Genomic DNA, 24,670 nt, shown 5'->3' with positions numbered 1-24,670 from the left:
TCCAAGATGCCAAGCTACACAAAGTTTACTTAATAGACTGAATGACTATGCCCTTATTCATAGTAGAGTGTTTTGTACAATAGAAAATAACTAATAAATGCTCATTGATTGACATATAAGTGCAGAAACTACATCTTCAATGTGTGATCATGTGTAAGTCTTTTCATCTTGCTGGGTCCCAATTTCCTCCTCTGTAAAATGGATAGTTGGACTAGATGACCTCTGAGATCCCTTGAAGCTCTACCTTGTTATTCTATCATCTGAAATTTTAGGGAGATCTGAAGTCACAAATTAAGTAACTCAACCCCCAACTGCCACTTTTTTCCCTGTTATCTCATTTTTAAAACTTTTGACCTGAACTATCCAGAAAATTCTCCCCATATCACTTTCCAAAGCCAGTAGTGAGCAGAATCTGTGTCCTAGTAGGAAAGACAGAGTCACAGGAGTGACCTTTGCTTGGACAATTTTAAGGAAATGCCAATCTCACAATACCAGCCCTGAGAAAAGAATATTTGGTAAAGATATAGATTGTGTACACATTAACATATAAGTACAAATTTCCAAAAACCTCTCCAGCTGTCTCATTCATTCTTTTATGTTCATATGTTGTAGTACATGTATAAAATGTTCTTACCTATAATATTTTTCCTTTTCATCTTTGTCATTTGTTTTTTCATTATTATCCATTAATATTCATCAAGCTTTTATTTTCATCTACAAAGATTTCCTGAAAGGTAGAAGAATGGGGACAGATACTATAACTACAAAAATATGAGGGGGAAATATTTTTTCCTTCATTTAGACCTCTAAATTCAGTTATTTCTTTCATGAATTGTCCAATTAGGTATTATAATTTTGACTGCAACCATGTATAAAATGGAGTAGAAAGCATAGGAAGATCATTTAACAAGAGCTTTCTTTTCTTGTGAAATATTTTGGAGAAAAGAATTATTAGACAGAGGCTTGCTTTTTATTTACTTAGGTCATGAGGCATGTCAGCTTGGTGATCTGCTCTTGGCAGGAAGTCCTTAATTAGAAATTCCTAGAAAGCGCATCTCCCAGGAGGTGCCTATTAAGACCTAAAGACAAAAGGAGTTAGTAGGAAAGCCCTTACGAAGGGCAGAAAATCCAGGCTAAGGTGAAGAAAAAGAGTAAGTTGCTTCTCAGCATAAAAGCAAAGCCATTCCGATGGGGAGCTGGATTTTGAATGAAAGTCTGTCTGTCGTGTTACTAGTAAGTAGCTCTTTATTTTTCAATGTTACAAAATATGTTAAACATACTTTGAATTTAAGTGTGTCAGAATGCTAAGTGATTTCAAATATGACACAAACAGAGATCTGATTAGAAAACATTCAATAGTCATATTTAATCTACCCTTAAAGAATTATGTAAAGTTGTTTGTGTGAGCAAGCTCGTTTTCAATTATTTTTTAAAGTCAAGTATTTTGTTCTTGCATAATGTATGAATTGGCTTCTGGAAATCAAATAAGGTCTTCAAACCAGCCCGCAAGGCTGGGGTCTTTCTGAAGTACTTTCTGAGGTTTTTGTCTCCCTTCCTCTAGATGTCATTGACCTTTAGCAATGTCTCATTGGGAATTTCCAACCTTCTGCAGTTTTAAAACAGCTCAAAGTACTTCCATGGGTTTTTAAACATATAATAAAAATATTTACAATTTATTACACTTATAATTACCACTAAGAACAATTTGATAATAAGGAAGGGGCTGCTGCAATTCTGATTAGCATGATGAAATTCTAATTTAATTTTTAAAGACCTGTAAGTGATTCTGAATACAGGAAAAGGTTGACGATGGTATTGATTGGCTCTCTCTCTCCACTCTATTCTGTATTCCAGCTGTCATGGTTGGGAGGAAATTTCTATCTGTTTATTGACACATTCCATTGGTACCAAAAAGAGGATGCTTTTCTTTACACACGGGTTATTCTAGGTGTGAGTAGAAGTTTGTAAATTTTTGGAAAATTATATTTCTTTATCTCCATCTCCCTTTCTAATGTGTCTCTTTTTTATGCTTTTATTCATATGCAGTCAGCCTTGGCTTGGGCAAGAGCATCCGCAGTATGCCTGAACTATAATTGCATGTTAATTCTATTGCCTGTCAGTCGAAATTTCATTTCATTTTTGAGAGGAACAATCTTTGTAAGTACCAGCTTGACTTTTCTCTGTGGTCGGCATCGGTCATTCTTCCAGTGTCAGACCAGGGCCTTCCAAATTGTGTATGCTTAATAAATGTTTGTTGAATTGAATTATCTAGGTTTGGTGGGGAGGGGGAAGATGTCTAGACCTGTGATTTCAGGTATTTAGAAAACTCTCAGAGCAAAAGCTCCCTCTATGAATATTGTCACCTTTCTAGATATTGTTATCAGTTTGTAGCTTCTAAACTTACAAAATCACTTCCTTAGGAGACTGAGTTTAATTGAGTTGCCCATGATCCCACAGCTGGTACATGTTCGAGGTAAGCCTTGTCTCCAGGTCTTCTGATTGCAAGACTACCCCCTTTAAATACTATGCAACTTTGCCTTTCCAATCCACCAAATGTGCTCCATATAACTCCTGGGTTGCTCAAAGGATCTGTGCATTTGTCAGCAAGGGGGAGCTCCCAGTGTGGGAACTCTTTCCACCAACACCTACCATACAACTATTAAGTATTGAGGTAAGATTTGAACTTGAGTTAATCAGCTTTTAAAATCTGGTCTTGATCCACTGTGCCTCATCCTCCCTTCAAGGCTTAATATCCCTTTTAAACAAAGGTTTATGTCTTCCTAAGAGGAAACCAGTGATTAAGTCAGGAAATCAGAATTTCTAGTTATACTCTCACTTCTGCCATTTGCGTTCTACAAGATATTGGCCACATCATTCAACCCTCTCTGTATCTCGTTGACTCTGTCTGAAAAATGGAGTTAATAAACTTGACCTGATTCAGAAAGGTAGAACTACTATAGCAGCATGAATTCTCACCATTTCAAATTCAAAGAACTTATATAAATAGTTCAGCAGAGAGCCCACAAGGAAGCATCTTACAGAATAATGGAATTTAAAAACCTAAGTCACTGGACTTCTTCTTAAAGTTGACCCTTAACCCCATATCACAGTTTTTTTTCTCCTAATTATACTTATTTCAAAATAGTTTGTCCTTACCCCACGTCCAGCAAAAGAGAATGGCAACTTGTCCAAAAATATATTTTGAAAAGGGAAAAATGTGGGGTTTTCAAACATAAGAATGAATGGAAATCATTGATGATAAGTTAGTAAAAATCCATATCATCTCCATAATGCCTTTCTCTAAGAACCTAAAAATTTAATGGATCATTTAGCCCATACAAAACTATGTTCTATAGGTGGGATCAGATATTAACTCTATTTTTCTAAATGTAGAAACCAAGTAATGAATGTCAGCAGGTTTGCCGAAGAACATGGAGGCTCATTCAGATAGTTTTAGGAATTCAGACTCACTGACTTCATTTTTACCCCTGAATTTGACTAAATTAGATTTTCTTCCTTTATATATATATATATATATGTATATATATATATATATACATATATATTATAAAACTTCTGTCCTAGTAACAACTCTAAGACAGAAGGGCAAGGGCAAGACAAAAAAGGTCAAATGACTTGCCTAGAGTCACACAGCTAAGAAGTATTTGAACTCAGACACTCTCAACTCTAGTCCTGGTCTTCTATCCACTGAGCCATCTAGTTGCCCACTTCCTTCTTTCCATCAAACAAATAAAATTGAATTGAACAAATCAACTGGCTGTTTTATAATTACATAGACAAAATCTCAGTTATGAAAGAGAAAAAGAAAGAGCATTCAGCCTCCTCTTCTCACTCCATTATCCATTCTCTTCAAAAATTATCATGTTTTCCCTTCCAGTGTTGCAGAGGACCATGGAAGAGACAATTAGACAAAAGCCTCCAGTTCCATAAGCTGGTAGCCTATGCAATAGCTATTAATGCAAGTAAGTGTTTCATTATTTAAGGATTTTCTGTTCTTCCTGATTTATGCAATTTGGGATTGTCCAAAAGGATTTCCTAAGAATTTAGAAATGATACCCAAATAATTAAAAAACAAAACTAAGAAAATCAGTATTTAGCCTTGGGTAAGAAAATCTACAGCAGGGCAAGGTAACTTTGTGTTAAAATTAGTAAAGCATAATGAGAAAGCCCTGGATCTCTGTCAGAGAAACAGAACATGATTGTTCTACTATGTACCTACTTGGTGACCATGGAGAAGTCATTTAATGTCTCTTGGACTCAGTTTCCATATATCGCAGAATGAGAAATCTCAAAGGTTCCTTCCCTTCCTAAATTCTGTGATATACCTTCTGTAGGGCCATGAAAATCCAAAAAGAACAGTTTTATATTGAGCTTTTCAAACTCTTTTTGTTCAAATGTTCTTGCTGCCCCATTTTCCACTATTCAGCATGATATAGTTGAGTAACCACTACATTCAAATTGTGAATAATTAAGCTTGGGAGTGGTGGTGATTGTACACTCAATTTCACCTTAAAAAATAAACATATCACTTTTTCATATGGTTCAGTGGGATATAGTATTAACCTGTGCAATTGATATGGTCACACAACAATAATTTTCATGTTGGAATGAAGAAAGAAAGCAGAAAAGAAGAGGGAGGGAAGGAAGGAAGGAGAAAAAAGTAAAGTTCTGGTAATTAGTAAATAGTTATGAAATAATTGATATAAATTGCATGGAAATGGTATAAGACACCATAAATATTTAAGGTATATACATTTTCCCCAAAGGCGCCAAAATTAGTATATCTCAATAGCCACCACAGATAAAACAAGAAAACAAAGTTGTTGAAATGAAAGGCTTCATAAATGATAAAGAGTTATGATTCAGGACTGTTTCCCTCAAACCAATTTAACTATAAAATGTTTTCCTCATTTGTTTTTATTCTCCCATGCATAGAGAATACCAGAGTAAAAGGAACACTCCAAAACAAATGTGAATTTAATTAAGCAACAAGACATGACAGACTGTGCAGGAGTGCCAATTAACATAGACTTGGGGTGTGCAATGAGACATGAGGCAAAGATTCTCCCAATTGATTTTTCTTAACACCAGATTAAACTAACCAGGGAGATACTTTGAAAAAGTCTTTGTAGTTTGTTAAGGAATAGGGGTAAAGAGATGCAATACTCACAAGAAAAAAGAGCTAAAAGGGAGTATCAAATTCAACTAAAAGGGAAGATCTGAAGCCAGAAAAATGGCATAAAGAACATTTGATATTTTGTATTAATAATTGTGCTGGAATAAGGGCACCAGAAGATCTTATTTCTCTTTAGTATAGATAAGCATTTCCCTCAGGTGCTGAAATTTTTAGGTAGGTTGCTTCAGCCCTTAGTGCCAATCAGACCATGAAGAATTCTGGGTTTCCTATTTGGAAAAACCATTTGTCTAATCAATTAGCAAGCATTTAAGGATCTTTGTGTTAAGCATAGTGCCGAGCACTGGGGATACAAAGAAAAAATGAAGCACTCGGACGTCAAGGAACTTCAATCAAAATTTTAAAATTTATCTTGTTAGCTTTGATTTTATTTCAAACAAGTAAACATAATTTTTGAATGTGTGTTTCAATAGAACAGAAGTGGAGAAGCTAATCTTAAAGACATAAAGAAATAATAACAATAATTATATCCTGGTAGTTCCATGGATAGAGTGTCTTAGTCTTGGAATCAGAAAGACTTGAGTTCAAATATGACCTCAGACATATTTGACATATTTGACTAGCTATACGACTATAGAAAAGTCATTTAGCTTATTTATGCCTCAGTTTCTTCAATTGTGTAATGGAGATAATGATAGCACCTATCACCTAGGGTTATTTTGAGGATCAAACCAGATTACATTTGCAAAGTGCTTAGCACAGTGCCTGGCACATAGTAGGAACTTAATAAATATGTGTTTCCTTCCTTCTTTTTATAGTAACAATGTTAGGGCAAAATGAAATTTTGCTGTACAACCACCAAACTAGAAGTTATCCATAAGCTATTAAAAGTAGTTTATAAACCTATATTCACAACACAGAAAGACTCAGAAGAGAAGATCTAGTCTAGGTCTCAGAATATTGAAATAAAAAGCTGCTAGAGGCATCTCAGGAGAGTGGTCCCCAGTGTGGCAAATTCTTCAGAATCTGACCACCCTCTACTTCTCTATCCCAATTTTTTAAAAAGAATAATTGCTTCCAATCTAGTTCTGTCAGAGAAATTGTGACCTGTCTGGAAATTTCAGTATTTTGATACAAGCTAATAAATTTCATGGGATTTACCAATTAATGACATTCACACTGCCAGTGGGATGGGGACTTGAGCACTCTTCTGAGTGGGTATATCCACATATCCTCACATTCATGTATAATGAAGTAGTAATGTACCCTACAACGAAAGGTGAATTTGAGGAATATAAAATCAATGACACTCTGGGAATCAGATGGAATGCGCTGTCTTGCCCAGCACTTCTATCCAAAGGATTGGATTTTCAGAACCACTTAGATGAGCTCCCCAGAGCCAGATCCTTTTTTACTAAATAGAATCAGGTTAGGGTCTAGCAGCACCCTCTGGTGGTTAAGGAAGGAGATTAAACAGTACCTTGCATTATTTTTTCATGATATCTAATAGTATATTTGGCCTATCCCCCTTTATTCTATGAACTTTATTCTCTGTTTAACCTTTTTTCACAAATTCCTCCTGCAATTTGTTGTTGAATGCTGCCTCGTTGTTGTTGAAAAGTGACTCTGAATTCTTGAAGAGTATAGCAGTAGAGTATTGGTTCTGACGGTTTCTATCATATCAGAAAAGCTTTAAGTAAGGTCCTGCCAGCTGACTATGTCTACTTTATGATCTGATGATCAATCCAGCTAAGTACAGAGATATTAATCATGATTAGACTGGCCATATGTAATGAATTATCTAGCTTCAGCAATTCAAGAATCAAAAAAAATTACAAAATGATCTTTAATACCAGGTGGCTGTCTTGTTCTTCCATGGTAAATGTGCTGGAAGGGCAGAAAAGGAGAGGTTGTTAAAAATCACATATTTTTAGACTATCTATAAACTCTTAAATGTAAGTTTTTTATATGTTTTCTCTCTGGCCAATGACTCATGAATTCCAAAAATCAATTTCATATGTTCAAGATGGGAGAAGCACAGCTCGACAGAAATTAATCTGAAAACATTATCTGAGGGTTTTAGTGGAATGCAAATTCAATATGTATCACCAGTATGAAATGGCAGCCAGGAAAGCTAATGGGATATTAGACTACATTAGGAGAGCGTTCGTATTTAGGAACAAGGAGGAAATGGTCTTTTTAATTCCCTAGAAAGAGCATGTCTAAAGTAAAGGGTTCAGGTCTGGGTACCACATTTAAATAAGAGCATTGACAAGATGGAGAACATCTTTAGGAGAACAATCAAGAAGGGATTCTTTTTCAGGTCTAAGTTGGACTAAAAAGGGTACTGATAACTGGGAGTGTGGGTAAGGTAAAGGTCAGTACCAGGAGAGTCAAGTGTAACTCATACTTGAAAGGAGCTACTGTGGGTCAGAGCCTTAAACTCAAGGCTTCTTGGGCAACTCTCTACCCACTATGTGATACTGCCTATCATAAGGAGATATATTGATAAATCAATACAAACTAATTCTATGGAGGAGAAGATAGTAGAAGTAAAGGAATGATGTCTTCTAAAAAGTGACATCTAAAGAGAATTCAGAAGGAAACCAGAGGTTCTAAGCAAGGCGAAAACATTTCTAGGCATGAAGAAAAGTCAATAAAAAGTTAAAGTGATAAGAAATGGAGTTTCATGTGGGGAAAAGAGAATACCAGGTTCACTGGACTTAAAGTATAGGAATGAGAGTCATGTAGGACATGGATGGTAATATCAGTCGGGGCCTACTTGCAAAGAGCTTTAAAAGCCAAAGAGAAAAACTTACATTTGATCCTAGAGGCAATGGCAAACTAGCCTTTGAAGTTGACTAAATAGAGAAATGATGAACCTGCATTTTAGTGAAATTCATTTTGAAAGCTTTGTAGGGGAAGCTTGAAGAAAATCTATCCACTTGTGCCAGACACACCAATTTGGAAGCTAGTACAGGGTCTAGATGAGCAGGAAAGGAGATCAGAGGTAAGATAATAAAGTGGGGAGAAAGAAAGGAATGGATGTGAGAGATGTTATAAAGATAGACATTATAAGATTTAGCAACTTGTCCGCTTTGTGGGGTGAGGAAAAGTGAAGTGTTTAGGATAGTAATAGCTACCACTTACATAGCTCTAAAGTTTACATGCATCTCATTTACCAGCAGCCAGGTAGTACAGTATATAGAGCATTGGGGCTAGAGCCCAGAAGATGTGAGTTCAAGTGTGACCTCAGACACTTACTAGTCGTGTGATTGGAAATTTTACTTAATTGTTTGGCTCAGTTTCTTCATCTGTAAAATAAGCTGGAGAAGGAATTGGCAAACTACTCCAATATCTTTGCCAAGAAAACCCCAAATGGGGTCACGAAGAGTCAGACATGATTGAAACAACTGAACAATAACAATATCTCTTTTAATCCTCACTACAACCCAGTGACTTTGAGGCAAAATTCTCCCCATTTTACAGATGACCAAACTGAAGCTAAGTAACTTGGTTAGGGTCATATGACTAGTGAGGGCCTGAGATAGAATGTAAACTCATTTGTTCCTGACTCCAAGTCCAACATTCTATTCACTGGACCACCTACTACCTCTAACACCAATAGAAAAAATTTCTACTTCAGTGTGTTCAGGATCTATTAAAATATTAGAATATAAAATTATATTTTTATGTATAAAATATAATTTTTAAAAGTACAGAGTATCTCCGAGTAATATACATATATTATCTAATAATATGTTACATATAATTGTGTTACTGATATAAGGTTAGATATAGATATATGTATGTGAAATATGTTTCTATCAAATAATCTCCTCTATCATTATAGATATGTGTGTATGTATCTCCAGCCTCTTCAAATGATAATAGAGATTTTTCTCTATTGGTTTATACTTACATTTTTTTCTGCACTTGAATGATTGAGATTACATTAGCATGGGCACATTCTACAGCAAGTACATCATAACCTTTCCATGACTTAGTAACCAGTTTCATAAATTGCAGTAGTATAAAAAAAAAAATCACTTGATGGCTAAGTTTCCAGTGATGAGTCTTTTTGCCTTGAGCCTGGGCTATTTTTCAGAAGACAGACATACAGGTCTTTCCATGATATTATAAAGAGTGAAACAAGCAAAACCAAGAGAACATTATATATAGCATCAAAATATTGTTTGAAGAATGACTTGGTATGTCTACCTCCAGAGAAAGAACTGATAAATAGAAATAGGCAATAAATTTATATAAGCAATATAAGATATAATGTAATATAAGCAATGAGTGAATATAATATAATCTAGCATAACATAACATGTTATATTATATTGTCATATATTTATTGATTTATATTGTCATGTATTATATTATGTTATATTACATTATATTATATTGTATTATAGTGTATATTATATCCGATATTACATAATATTATATTGTATTATATTATATCATATATTATGTTATATAATTACATTGCATTATATTATATTATATCATATCATATCATATTACATATGTATATATATAAGCAATGTAAGAAATTGGCAACAAGTTTATATGAACAATAAGCAAAATAAGCTCATATATCTCTTTGTCAAATGAGGACTTCTCTTATGCAGGAAAAAGGAGGGAGGGTGGGGGATACCCGGGAATTTTAATGAACAAACAAACATCAATTAATTAATTTTTTTTAAAAGGAAAGGCATATACCCAAGTTTGTCACTAAGGCTTTCTCAAAGCCTGCAAGCTTAAGAGTACTCATCAGACCTCGATCTACACTGGCATAGTCTCAAAAAGAGCCCAGGGTCACCTCTACACAACAAGTAGGCACTGGAGGGGAAATAGAAAAAAAGATTTTTTAAAATACATTTTTATTCATATACACTAACTCAATTCAATAAAAAGGATTTAAACTAATAAAAAATGAGATGAACAATTCCACCAAAAAACCTTCAGATCTAAGCAAAGAATATCTTCTGACTAGTTCAAATAGTTCTGATAAATATGTGTCTGTGTGTGTGTTTATATTTCTGTGTATGATTAAGTCTTATGTGGATAAATGAAATTGACAGTAACTTTGGAGATCATAAGTTAGTCAACAAGCATTTTAAAAACAAGCATTAAAAAAAACCCTCTAACTTCCATATTAGAATCAATACTGTCTATTGATTACAAGGTAGAAGAGCAGTTAAGGCTAGGCAATAGGAGTTAAGGGACATGCCTGAAGTCACACAGCTAGAAAGTGCCTGAGGCACAATTTGAATCCAGGATCTCCCATCTCTAGGCCTGACTTTCAGTCCACTGAACCACCCAGCTGCTCACCTTCAACAGCATTTATTAAGTGTTTACTATGTGTCAAACACTATGCTAAGCACTGGGGATACAAAGCCGAAAACACGGACCACAAATTCAATGGGGGAAATAACATGCAACAAAGAATACTTAGAGTCAAATCCAAAGATATTTTTGAAAAAATTTCCTTTCTCCTTGGCACCTATGTCCAAAAAATGAACACAGGAATCCACCATTCACCATTTCTATTCTCCAACTACAGGGCGACGGGGGGTTGGAGTCATTCTGGAGAGTTATAATATTAGAGAAAGAAATTGAGAAAGCTGGAAAGAAGAAAATATCTTAGGGTTCAGAAAGGTATGCCTGTGACTTCCTAGGAGATCAACAGGAAAAACTAAGCCTTCTGTAGTCCTGTCATGCAAGCAATGCAAACATTTAATTGAAGTTTTAATGTGTTTTTTAAATCTACATTGGTTTAGGAGGCACTTAGAAGTCTGGCAGCAAATCCAGTGCCATCAGCTAAAAACATGGAAATCCCCGCGGTGCATTTTGTGGACTTTCTCTGTAGCTCCCCTACAGAGGAGCTGCTCAAGCCTTTGAAGAGTCCATGGTGAAAATTCCCAGGATAGGCTCAAGTTTGCCAGGCATTTAGCTGAAAGATGCTGCAGCTGAATCTTACCTTAAGCAACACCATCTATTTTCTTACTAAAACCCTTTTTGAGTTAAAAGAGAGCAAGAATCTTGGAAACACTACCCAAACACATTTAATTAGTGAGCTAACTCCAGAGTTCAAATAAGAAGCTTTTATTGAAGAGGGGGGGAAATTACAAGGGCTACAATTAAAGAGTTCAGTTGCCCTGAATAAGTTCTTTTTCTTGTCTTTAAAAAATAAATAAAGAAAGAAGATCAAAGAAACTGTTATTGAGGAAGGAATCTTGGAAGTCTGGTCAGTCTTTGCTATCTTTCTGCCTGCCTGTCAGTGATAACAGTCATTTTGGAGTTAGTCCACTTCCTAATTAACCATCCTTTAGAAAAGAGATCCCAGGGACAAATACTGACTAGGCTTCAGCAGTCAGAATTTGGCCCCAAACTTTTAAATCTGTGGTCCAGTTTCTACAGGAATGTATGCTAACTGTGGGGTGATCTGAGTGGCATCCATTTGTAAATCCTATTAAATCTTAACAGGGACCTGGATTAGAGTTTTTAGAATGCTTGAAATGCTTCAGCAGGATTAGATTAGGAATAATTCTTTTTTTTTTTTTATGTTATCTCATTGAATGACTTTATTTGGAAGAGGACAGGGTGAAGGTCAAGTATTGAAAAGATAAAACATTTGCATCTTTCCTGGGCCTTTTCTCCTGGTTTGCCTCTCTTATTTCAACATTCTAGAGCTGAGGCCAAGCAGGTCTCCTCCTGGAAGCCTCTCTGTATTATTCACTTACAGGTTTGCAAACTAATTTTCACAGCTTATGGGGAACTGCCAGTTGGTAATTGTCTAGTACGGGGGACCTGGAGGATGAAAGGAACTGAGTCTGAGGGTAGGCTAAGCTTTGCACAGGCCATTATCTCCTGCTTTCTTTGAAGAGTGACTCTGACTCAAAAGCACGCTTTGCTTTCAATGGCAAGGTTCCTCAAGGTCCACCTGGAACAGGGAGTCTAGAATGCTCTGCATTAATAAGAATGAAAGAGTGTGAAAGGGGAGCTTTATATTACTGGGGTTAGAGATCTCTGGAAATGATTTATTAGTAGGGGATTACCTACCGCCCGGGCACCTCTTATCATAAGTAGGCATGCTGGAAGGCCAGGAGGCAAAAAGCCAGGCTAATCAAAATTCCCATCACTGAATTTACAGAGCTGCCCAAGATGCCAGAAAACACTGTCTTGTCCCCCACCCCCATTCGCAACTTCCCCCCTCCCCCCTGCCACTGCCCTTCTCCTCTTTCCCCTTCCCCACCTCCAGCTGCTCCTCCCCCTCCTCCCTAGCATCCTTCCATCAATTTCTAATTGCATCCTTTAACGATCTGACCAATGGAAGGCTGCGGTTCAATCACAGAGGAGAAAGGATGAGAAATTAGAGGGTGATGTGCAAACTTCTAGGTGGATGTGCTCCCTGCAAGGTTACCCACCTCTATTAAGATGGGTTAGAGGTACATGGTGACAAGCTGCTGGGGACATGTGGGCAGGACGTTCTGGGCTATTTCCCGAGGAATTGAGGCAGCTTTTAGATTGGAAAAGGCAGAGAGCTCAGTGAGGGCTCCGTTGGTTTGGGGTCACCCCACCGCCCTCCCTAAAACCACAGACGCTGGTCAAATTTCTTATTTCGGAAGGAAGACTGTGAAAATGTAATAATTGCTTTGTCAGGGATCAGGAGACAGGGAGAGCATCCCCCACCCCTCTGAATGAAAAGAATCTGCAGGGCTGCTTGTTGCCATGGAAGTTACAGAGGAGAGAGGCACTTTATTATCAGGCGCAGCGCTGACCCTGTGAAGTCAGGCAGCCCCTGGAGCTGGCTGGAGAGGGGCAGAGCAGAGACCACTTCACATACGAGGGCTTTGGCAAAAAGATCTGGGTCCGGATTTGTGAGTGGGAGTCCCAAAAGACAAGTCCTTGCTTTCCCTCTATTGCTGTATAATGTGCTGGGGTGTGGAATAATCGAATTGATTTTACTGTGCTAGGCTCTGGGAGACATGCAAAGAAGACGTTTGTTATCAGTTCAGTTTGACAAAAATGTCATTAAGGTCTAAGATAGGTAAGGCATTAAAAAAAAATAAAATGCAGCTAGGCGACCCAGCGGATAGAGTACTGTACCTGGAGTCACGAAGACTCATCTTCCCAAGTTCAAATCTAGCCTCAGACATTTATTATCTATGTGCCCTAGATAAATCACTTTACCTCAATTTGCCTCAGTTTCTTCATCTGTAAATAAGAGCTGGAGAAGGAAATGGCAAACCATTCTAGTATTTTTTTTCAAGAAGACCCCAAATGGGATCACAAAGAATTGGACACAACTGAACAACAATTTAGACAAGTTTCTGACAGCAAGAAACAGATAAGACAACGAAAGAAAGACGATCCTATCTAGGAGATAAGAAATACATTCTAATATTCTAAAGGACTGGTGATCTGCTCAACATGGATACTGCCATCCAGTGATGCAGATCCCAGACTCTTCATGCCTACCCACCCTATGTCACTATTGCCTATGTCCTCCACAAATACATCAATGGTAGTTCACCTAGAGTGCTGGGAGGAATCTTTCACATTGTCCCTACTGTCCATAGATGTTCATGGAGTATGCACGCTATCCCTCAATTATCTTTTATTCTCCATACATGCTTTTGCTCCATTCAGAATTTTTTGCCAATGATAAATTTTGCTTCATTGCTTCTTTGCAATACCATAAATAGCTATGAGATTACTTTGCTTAGTTGCTTCCATCTCCAGATTTTCTGGAGAAGTAGCTGGTGACACTACATAGAACTCTCAGCCTCAAGTCAAGAAGACTTGAGTTCAAATATGGCTTCTAACATTTACTAGACCTGTAACCCTGGGCAAGTCATTTAACCTCTATTTGCCTTGGTTTTCTTAACTGCAAAATAAGGACAATAATAGCACCTACATTCTGGGTTATTATGAAGATTCAATGAGTTTATATTTGTAAAAAAAAAAAAAAGCACTTAGCACCATCTCTGGCACTTGGAGATGCTAAATATGTGCTTATTTTTTCCTTTAAATATTTTTCCCTTCCATTTTATTTTGCTACATTAAGAACAATGCTATTCATTATCTTATACCATCTTTTGCAAAATCTTACAAGTTTGTTCTCTGGATGTGGTTGTCTCTGGATGCCATATTTCTATACCAATACATGACAAGGAAATTAAGTGTTTTCTGAGAAGATTTTATTCTCTTTTGATCCCCTTATGGCAAATGATCTACATTAGTTAGGGAATGGTTATAATCAGTGCCAATGGTCATGTGCACAGATAAAATTAATAGACATTAGTGTAGATAAAAAGTAAACAGTGCTTTAAGGGGAAGATGGAGGTTCAAGAAAGAGTTCATGGAAGAAATAACTTCTGCTCTGAACCTTGAAGCATGAGTTTTCTATTAAATATATGATGTATTCAGAAGAGGGATTAGAATTGAATTTGTAAAACAAATAAAGGGATTGGATGAAATAATATTTAAGGTCTCTTCCAGAGATAAATCATATGAGCCTCTTTGCTTTCTATAGAATGCAAAGGGCTATATATAGATATTAAATCCATAAAATAAATTCATGAAGTTGATCAGAGGCCAATATGACTTTTCCCATGGACAAAGATATAAAGCGATTTGTCAGAAGTCACAAAACAAATCATAAGTAAAGTTAGGAAGGAAATTTGGTCACCTCCAATGCCTACTACCTATGTGATCTTGGTCAAACCACATGCTCCCTGTGCCCCAATTTCTTTATCTATAAAATAAAGGGTTAGATAAAATTGTCTCTGAGGTCCCTTCTAGCTCTATCCCTATGACCCTATGGTCTGACTCTAACCCAGTGTTCTATATGCTAGAGTACATGGCTTCTTATGTTTAAAAGTATTTTTGAAGCTATTTCCTGAAGCCACAGATGTGCTTTAGTACAAGAAGGCTATAAGGAGAAAGAAGGGTTTTTTTTCCCCTATTTTCAAAATACAGCACTAAAGTTGTCAGGCTTCCCTACTGGTAGCTATGAATTATAAAGACAGGAATATGTGCTAAATGGGTGAAGGACATTGAACTTGCCTCCTTAGTTTAACTTTTGTTCTAGCTAAAATGCTTTCACATGATAACCAGAGAGAATCTTGGAAATATTTAACCCTAAATTAGGTAGTTAGCCATAACAAAGGGCTATGATCTCAGCATGAGGCTTAGAGGTGGAAAAGAAAGACAATTTCCACTTGGGGACATTCTGCTTGGATTTTTTTTTTTTTGGCCTGAGAATTTGTGGCTATGACTTGTGAACTTTTCCTTATCAATAAAAGGTTCCGGTGACTATATACTCTAGAGTCTGAAATTAAGATGGCTTTTTGTGACCCTGAAGAGGTGAGCCCAGAATATAGTATGAGGGAGAAATTCCCAACAGAGGCAACCCTCTGAAGCTGTTGGAGGAACATTCAGATGAGAACAGAAGAAAAATAAGCCAACAGGGATTTGAGGCATGGCCATCAACATGAGACTATCACCATGAGGCACAACAGGGCCAGATAATGCAACAAAGTACTTTTCTTTTCTAGAATCTTTTTCTTTCTACTATATTTCATTAAATATCTTCACTTTGAACTGATTATGTCTTCTAGTTAATAGAAGCTAGAATAAATATAAAAGTAAATAAATTTTGGAGGCTTGTGATCTCACAGCTTATCCTGAACCTATAAAGCTTTTTGGAGACTGGGGAGGGAAGTATTAAAGGAGAATGTCTCAGATGCAGCAATTAAATTGAATTGGCAGGCTAATTTCTAGAGTCTGCCCTATAGAAATGTCACACCTACTAGAGAATGGGCCCAGTAAGAATGTGGTGATAACATTACCAGAAGACACTGAATGGTGATCTGAAAGAACTATAGGTTTAGGGGCAGCTAGTTAGCACAGTAGTTAGAGTGACACACCTGGAGTCAGGAGGACCTTGGTTCAAATCTGACCTCACACATTTCCTAGCTCTGTGACCTTTGTCACTTAATCCTGATTGCCTAGCCCATGCCCCTCTTCTGTCTTAGAATTAGTACTAAGACAGAAGGTAAGGGTTTTGTTTTTTGTTGTTGTTGTTTTTAGAAAAGTATGAGTTTAAATTGCCCCTCAACATATGCCCTGTCAGATGAGTTCTTTATATGTATGAGTCCCTTATGTAAGATCCCTTTTTGTGCTCACTCTCCTCACCAAAAATGATAATGTGAATATTTTCAGGGAGAATGCAGTTTTTGGTTTAGGGGGTAATGTCCCATTTCCAATTTTTATTTCTATTTTATTTTATCTTTACTTTGATCTAATTGTGTCCTCTGGCTAATGGAAGCTATCATATATGATAAATTCAATAAGTAGAGAACTGTGATCCCATAGATTATCTTGAACCAATATAGATATTTGGGGATCTGGGTCAGGTGGACTATGAGAAGAAAGTGTCTCAGGTGTTGCACTGAAATTACATCGACAGATTAATTTACATCAAATTACAGGACTTAATACAGTGCATGGTAGAAGGAAACTACTCACAATGTTTGTGGATTCATTTTGAGAAGGTTAGAGAAAACTTTTTCTCTTTTGCTTTAAAAAAAAACCCAATTCAAATAAACATTTATTAAGTTGCCATGATGTACAATATTGTGCTAGAATAAATAAAATCAAGAAATAATCCCCCCTTCAATATGATAATGCTATATTGGAAAGACAAAACAGATATATCACAAATAATTTGAGATATCCTAATCAGAATAACACAAATCACAGCAACCTTAAAATCCATTAGCATGTCCAAACCGCACCCCCCCAAAAATCCAGTGTTGGCAAGGACACTTTAATATTACTTGTAAGACTGCAAACTGGGGAAAATATTTAGGTGAATAATACAGCAATATTTAACAAGTCACAAAACTGTTCCTATTTTTGGAATGTTGTGATAAGAACTTATTTGGTTTCATTTAGAGCAAATTTTAAGGTCAGAAGAAAGGTTTTGTCCACTTTTATGCTGTCTTCCTTAAAAGAGAGAACCCCAAAAACTTGCAGAGGACTCTACAAGAGGCCTAGGATAAGAGAGAGGCTGTTAGGAGTTCTGGGGGCAGTCTCTTTAACTTGTTTTGGAGACAGTTGGTAGCTGGATCATTATTCTCTTACAGAAAAGATTTGTTTGTTATTTTGAGAGAGTTTGATTTGAGATTTGAGATTCATACTGAACACAGAATGTTTACTGAGAGCTTTTCCCCTCTGAGCCATAGGGGGAGTGGAAGAGCAGCTTTTGTAACTGAGGTGACACAATTGGAGTGGAGCTGAAACCAGAAGAAACTGTTAGAGGCCTTGTCTTCTCTGGCTTAGGAGAGAGAGAAGCTGATTCAGTTTCTCTAAAGAAGATTTTATAAATTACTTTAGGATTCATTATAAATTAAGGTTTATTGGGTAGTATAAGGTAGTAAGATTGAATTTCAGCTTTAGTCAGAGCATATAGTTAAGTCAGATCTGCTCTGCAGATAAGAAGAAGCTCCATGAAGGAGCGAGTTATGGGGGGGTTGTTTATTTAGGAATCTTAGTGTTAGATTTAAGAGATTCCTGTCTTATTCTTAAACCTCTCTCCTGTCCCTGCTTCTCTCATAGAGATAAATAAATTTAAGTTGGATCACACTGCATAAGGCCTTCAATCCATCGCCTGAAACCAACTTGGCCCTGACAGCTTTAGCTGATTATAATAACTGGCCATTATCAATAATAGTTATAACAGCTTATTAATAGTAGTTTGATTATCAATACACCAACTATTGTTTACCTATTACAGGAACAAGTATTTGGATTAAATGCTTGCATTTGATCTACCAATCAAGCATTTTATTACATAACTAGGCACCATACTATATAGTGTTACTGAGGATATAAGGTCAAAAACAAACAAATCCTGTCATCAAGGAGCTTAAATCAAGGCAGTAAAAAACATGCTTATATAAACAGATACAAAATATCAACAAAGTAAATCAAAGGTAATTTGGGTGGATGAGACATTAGCAGCTATGGAAAGACTTTAAGGAAGAGATACCACTTGTTGGAATTCTAGTTCTAAAATATCATATGAATGGGGAGAAAAAGCTTATCTGTGTGAAAATATTCATAGTTGCTCTATTTGTAATAGCAGAAACATAGAAGCAACCTATATATCCAATAATTAGAGAATGGTAGAAAAAAATTACAATATAGTAACATAATGGAATATTTTAGTAACATAAAACTCAACACATGAAATGTACAAAGAAATCTACAAAGGCTTATGTAACTATTTGGAGAAAACCAGCAGAACAAGAACTATATATAAACTATAATTATGTCTACATATGTATATATAAATAATATACGTTTTTTAAGAAAGAAAAAGGAAAGCTTGAGAGAAAAGGAAAACATTGCCAAAAGTAATGGAATTTTAGGCAAGGCTAATCCCTGAACAAAAGCATTTTCTTTACCTATTTATTGTTTTGTAATTCATTTGGCTTGGCTTTGTGAAGGTTTGGGGGTAAAGTTTTATTCCTATTTTCTTTATATATTCAATTGTTTTATATATAAGAATCTAATTTAAGTTGATTTTTGGAGGGAGAAAATAATTAGGGGATTAAGGATGGTGGAGGAAAGATATAAGGGTTCTCTGAGGAGGATACATCCTCTGGCAGGAAATAAAGGAGAATAAAAGTATGGGAGATCCTGGAATGGTGAGTTCCACTGTGACCAGAACACAGAGCTTATGAAGGAGAATAGTGTGAAATGAGACTGACAAAGTAGGCTGATCATTGGGGGAGAGAGGGGTCTTCATAAAATGTTGAACTGTAAAAATGACAAAACCTGAAATAACTGATGTTGTTCTCCTCTTGGGATTCAATGACAACTGAGGCATACATTTCTAATTTAAAAGTATTCATAACTTCAGTATGTTAGTACCATGACCTGATTACATTGATAGTTATTTCCACCCAAGAATGAAAAATGAGACATGAAAACAAGTGGCTTCCCAATATGCCCTCATCATGGTGTGACCTGTTACTGATTGGATAACATAGTCCAAGTGACCTGTCATGCTTTCTCTAGTACAATCTATTGTTCCATAAAAATCCTATTGAACTATTTGGATGTTCAGCCTGTTATACCAATACAAGTACTTTTAGGTACCATGTCTGTGTCTAACTAACACTTAAAAAATAGTAGGAGAGCTATGTCCCTAGAATATGCTGCCCTACATTCCATGCATTTTAAACTGAGACGCACAAGTAAATCTATTGCAGGGATGGTGCTTTCCAACATTAGGGAGGTTGGCTCTGAAAATTATATGGAAGATATAGAACATAGCTTTGATATTGATATGTTATTCTTTCTAATGTGTTAAAATTCCCTACACACAAGAGATCCTAGAACCAATGATGGACTGTTAGATACACAAAATAAAATCTATATATAGAAAGGATGCCTTTTTGCACCCAAAAAGGGAGAATTAGCCTTTTTTCATTTTAATTAGGGATTTTTAAGTTCTGTCAATATATGCACAAAAGGGATTTGAAGACAGTCTTCATTAGAATATAATTGGGAAAATTAAAATTCTTATTTGAGTCAAACAGGTAAGTTTTAGGCTCAGACTTATATCTGTTTTGGAAAAGGTTCATGACTGTCAGTTGGTCCAAACAATTATATTAAGGATCTTTTGAGAAAAGAAGAAACATAATTTCGTGTGTACAAATCCCTAATATTCCTAATGTTGTTATCAACTCCACCCAAATTCTGTGACATCACCAAATTAGCAAAGGTTAGCTGGATGCAACTCTCTCTCGAAATAATAGAGGGCATAGAGGATAGAGCATACTGAGCCTGCTAGCCCAACAATTAAAGTCCATGCTGAAATTTGCGTTCATTTTATGTTGTGAAAATCGACTATCATTTTGGTTTTTCTTTCTTAAGAGAACTGTAAAATTGGTTACACCTCAAATTTTCAGAATCCTATTTTTCTTTAGCAAACATGCTATTGGAGACAGACAGGAAATTGAGGAACTTACTCTTTCCCAAATCTGATATAGTGTCTGCTCTGTTGTACTATTATCCACATTTAATACCACTGTTGCTTATGACCAAGAATGCGAACTTCCCTTGACAGAATGGGCAGATGAAAACAATTAGTTCCAATGGCCATGAAGGTGGCTGAAGCAAACATTTTGGAGTACTCAGAGCTTGGTTAGACATCAAAGACACTAAGGTCATCCACCACATCCTGGGCCATAGCCAGTTGTCCTGACTAATGTTCTGTCACCGAACTTTGATGACTTTGGGGAAAAAGAAGCAGATTGATGACTTTGTGCAGCTCTGCCTCAATTAAATCCAATTCATGAGCATGTCAAGATATCACCCTAATGGCATCATTGATCCTCTTCAAAATGAAGAATAAACAACAAACAATAACTTGTGACCAATACTGACATCTAATGAAGACCAAGTAACTTATAGAATGAAAAGAAGACATGAGATGAGCTATTTTACAGATTTGTAAAATGCAGAGATAAATTTCTTTGCAGTGGAAAACCTTGTTACAAATAATTGCTAACACAGCCAGGATGGGCACCTTACTACCTAGTTCTGTTGAGACTTGGATCTTAATTTCTGCCCTTTTATAAGCTTCTGAATCCCACACCATCACTAGCAGTGATGAGAAATAAAACCCATAAACTTTGAACCCTAGCTCTAACTCAGCACCTTCCATCATATTAACCTCTATAATCCCTGCTGGGTCTAAATCAATTATCTACAATCTATGGAATCTGCAGTTCATTGGAATGTAAGCTTCTTGAGCAGTGACTTTAACTTTTGTTTTTGTATTTCCTGAACTTAGCACAGTGCCTGGCATATCATTGTCATGAAGGTAGAGTGATTCTGGAGCCAGAATTTTCATATTCTCTATGATATTTCCTACTAGTGTGGTCATGGGCAAATCTTATCATTTCCCGTCTCAGGTTCCTCATCTGTAGAATTGGATGAGATAGCCTTTGAGCTCCTCTTAGAGATCTGTGATCCTGTGACTTGTAAATATAGGTTGAGCAGAACTGAATATCTCTACCTCTGTGACAACACTGCCTGCTTCCCATAGCCCTGCATGTGTCTCACCTCTGCATTCTAGCAGATAAATGAAAGCAAATCACCTTGAAACGTCTGGGAATCTGACCAGTTTTAAAGTAGTAAGACTACTTTTTGAAAGAGCAGTCTGAGAATAACAAACTAATCTATGATAATTAATAAATTAATAAAAGGAAGGGGAGATGAAGGAATAAGTTTGTTTAAATTAGTTTATTAAATGCTTCCCGCTAGTCAATCACTATGCCAATGCTTTTACAAATATCATATCATTTGATCCTAATAATAACACTATGAGATAGGTGCTTTATCAGCCATATGAATAAAATGAGAAAGAGGTTAGTGACTTGCTCAGGGTCACACAACTAGTGCCTGAGGTAAAATTTTAAGTCAGAGATATCTGACTCCAAGTCCAACATTTTCCTGTTCCACCTTGGTGCCAAATAATAAGCACTTATTGAATATCTACCATGTACTATATGTTGGTGATGCAAAAACAAAAATTTAGTAGTCCCCATCCTGAAGGAACTTCCATTCATTTTATCGGGGAATGAATATAAGTATGTAGCTAACTTATAAAACAAATACAAGGTAATTTATAGGAAAAATAATAATAGCTAGTGGTTCGAAGAGAGGGGAAGGAGGGGAAGGAGGATTAGGAAATGTGCCATTGTAGGAAACGTCATTTAAAACTGAGTTTTCAAAGAAACTAAAGATTCTAGGAGATGGAGGTGAGAAGGGACTACCTTGAAGTCCGTGACAGTCAGGGCAAAGCTATTAAGACAGAAAATGGAATGTGGTTTATGAGGATCCATAAGAAGGCCAGTTTGTCTGAATCATAGTGTATGTGAAGAGGACCAAGAGCATCAGGCCCCAAATGATTTATAGCATAGAGCAGGAGCCATATGGGAAAGCCAGAATTTTTGAGTTTCTGGCAATATTCCTAGAAGTCATCCAACTATTAAAGTAGAAAATCCTTCTGGGATTAACAATTTACCATGTTATGTTTGTATTGTCTTATTAGCTTCATGATATTTTGGGGTAGCAGGACACCCAGTTCCAGTGCTCTATTTTTTTTAAACACCTACCTTCTGTCTCAGAATCAGTGCTGTGTATTAGCTCCCAGGCAGAAGAGCAGTAAGGGCTAGGCCAGTGTTGGCGAAGTATTGGCACACGTGCAGAGCCAGCACTGGAGGAGCTGCTCCATTCCCCCTCTTCCCAGTGCCTGAGGACATTTTTTGCATGTCCACCCCGCCCTCTGTCCAGCTGCCCAAAGTGAGTACTTCCTCCCACTGCACTCAGGGCTAATGATGGATGGGGAGGCACTCATAGGCAACTTGAATTTACCCCATGGGCATTCAAAGTCAAAAACCTTCAACAACACTGTAGGCAATGAGGGTTGAATGACTTGCCAAGAGTCACACAGCTAGGAAGTATGTGAGGCCAGGATTAAACCTAGAACATCCCAACTCCAGGACTGGGTCTTTTTCAACTGAAGCCACCTATTCCCCCACCCACCCCCGCCTCCCCACCAAGTTCTATTTTAAACAATGATTGCTGAAAGACCTGTTTACTTCAATACTTTAAGGAGCTGTGATTTCCTTGATGTGGGCATTCCCTTCATTGATACTAGTTACATTCCCATATCTCTTGGACTTTTTTGAAAATTTATCAACTGATGACCATGCTACTGGTCTGGTGATGTCATTCTGAACACAGCAAAGCTTATCTTCAGATGAGGGACATATAAATTCCTCAATGTCAGATGAAAATATCAAACTTGATAGACTCTTGAGAGTCCTTTCCAGCTCTGTATCTAGGATTTTAGAAATCCTTCTTAGCTTGGTGGGATTTTCCAGGACATTTATGTCATGGATGTAGTCGACTGATGTAGACAGAGTGATCTTGTACCACAATGAGACAAGCAAGAGGATTCTAATAGGAAGTAAATGAGAAAAGGCAAAGGGAAATTAAGCTGAAGGAATAATATATAAAGACATATGTTCTTTCTTCCCTACTCAGTAACTTGGGGTAAGAGGGTGAAGAACATTAAATATAACCACAACTATCTCACCACAGAAGCAAGGCACTAGTAATTTTCAGTAGTTATGCCTAGTCAAGCAGTGAAAAGAGACCATGTAGAATATATGGAATTTACTAAAATACTGTAATTAAACTGGAAATCTCTGTCTCTCTCTCTCTGACTCTCTCTGACTCTCTCTGTCTCTCTTTGTCTCTCTGTCTCTCACTCTCTCTCTGTCTCTGTCTCTCCCCTCTTCCTGATCCTTCTTCCTCTCTTCTCTTTAAATACATTTTTTTTATCTTTTACCCATCTTCAGGCTAAGTAATACTGTTAAAATAGCTTTCAAGGGATATATTTTCTGGGATCACCAGAAAAAGTGTAGACACAAAAAAATCACATGATAAAACCTGCTTCAATGACAATCAAATTACGGAAATCTTTGTCATTGCTCCCTTCTACAAAAGTCAGCCTCCCCACCCTCCTTTTTACCAGCATTTTCACCAACTCCATGATCACTTAGCTCACCAGTGTCTTTTGTTTGGAGGCACTGGTTCTCCTGTGTCTATGCTTCTTCTTCTCTTAAAATATTTCTTTATGTAGTTCTGAACAGGGTAACTGGAAAAATGCTGGTCAGTCTTCCCAAGTAAATGCTCTCATATCTCCTTGCTACCATTATCAGCCACTACAAGGTATCCCTGCCAACATCCTCTGAAAACATTTTGAGCATAAAACTTTGATGCTAATTAATGAATTAAATGATGATTTTAAACAATTTAAAAGCAAACTGTTTTAAGAAGTTGTCTTCTTCATTCTTTTCTCATTTTGCTCTTTTCTTCACTGCTTCTCAGAAATGCTTTCATGTCATGTCTCCATTTTCTGCCAATGCTCTTTTTACTGCCTTCTCTCAGGAATACAGCTCTTTACTAGAGTCATTATCAGAGTCATAACCAGGAATGTGTGTGCCTGAGGAAAATGGGGGCCTTGGGGAGATACAATGAGGCCATCTGTGCGAAGAGGGCAGAGAAATGGTCAGTGCAGGGAGGAACCAACTTGGGATGCAGGAAAGCCTTGAATCTCACCCTTGAGCTGTATAAGCATTCAACTATAGTGCAGCAGGGTTGACTTTCAGGAAAAATAACTAGACTCATTTATGCCTTAGAGGGAGCAGCCTGTCTTCACAAGGCTATGCCTTCTGTAGCATGCCCCCTACAAATGACAAACCTCTACAAGATCAATCTCCTTTAACCCTAGGATATGTGAAGGAAGGAAGGAAGAAAGGAAGGAAGGAAGGAAGGAAGGAAGGAAGGAAGGAAGGAAGGAAGGAAGGAAGGAAGGAAGGAAGGAAGGAAGGAAGGAAGGGAGGG

The 24,670-nt window shown here is 36.8% G+C and overlaps 1 protein-coding gene across 1 annotated transcript in view; it reads left to right on the top strand.

Annotated features, from left to right (window-relative positions):
* Window positions 1–1,188: 1,188 nt before the first annotated feature.
* Window positions 1,189–24,670, top strand: part of NOX3 (NADPH oxidase 3) — a 103,271-nt gene continuing 79,789 nt past the window's right edge. The window contains exons 1-4 of the mRNA XM_044675364.1: window positions 1,189–1,233; window positions 1,855–1,950; window positions 2,047–2,157; window positions 3,899–3,983. Coding sequence (XP_044531299.1) covers window positions 1,189–1,233; window positions 1,855–1,950; window positions 2,047–2,157; window positions 3,899–3,983 — 337 coding nt within the window. The remainder of the gene's footprint in view (window positions 1,234–1,854; window positions 1,951–2,046; window positions 2,158–3,898; window positions 3,984–24,670) is intronic.

Source organism: Gracilinanus agilis, chromosome 4 (assembly GCF_016433145.1).
Source record: "Gracilinanus agilis isolate LMUSP501 chromosome 4, AgileGrace, whole genome shotgun sequence".
Classification (NCBI taxonomy): Eukaryota; Metazoa; Chordata; class Mammalia; order Didelphimorphia; family Didelphidae; genus Gracilinanus; species Gracilinanus agilis.
Note: the sequence above shows the minus strand (reverse complement) of the source record. Positions and strands in the feature narration are given on the sequence as shown.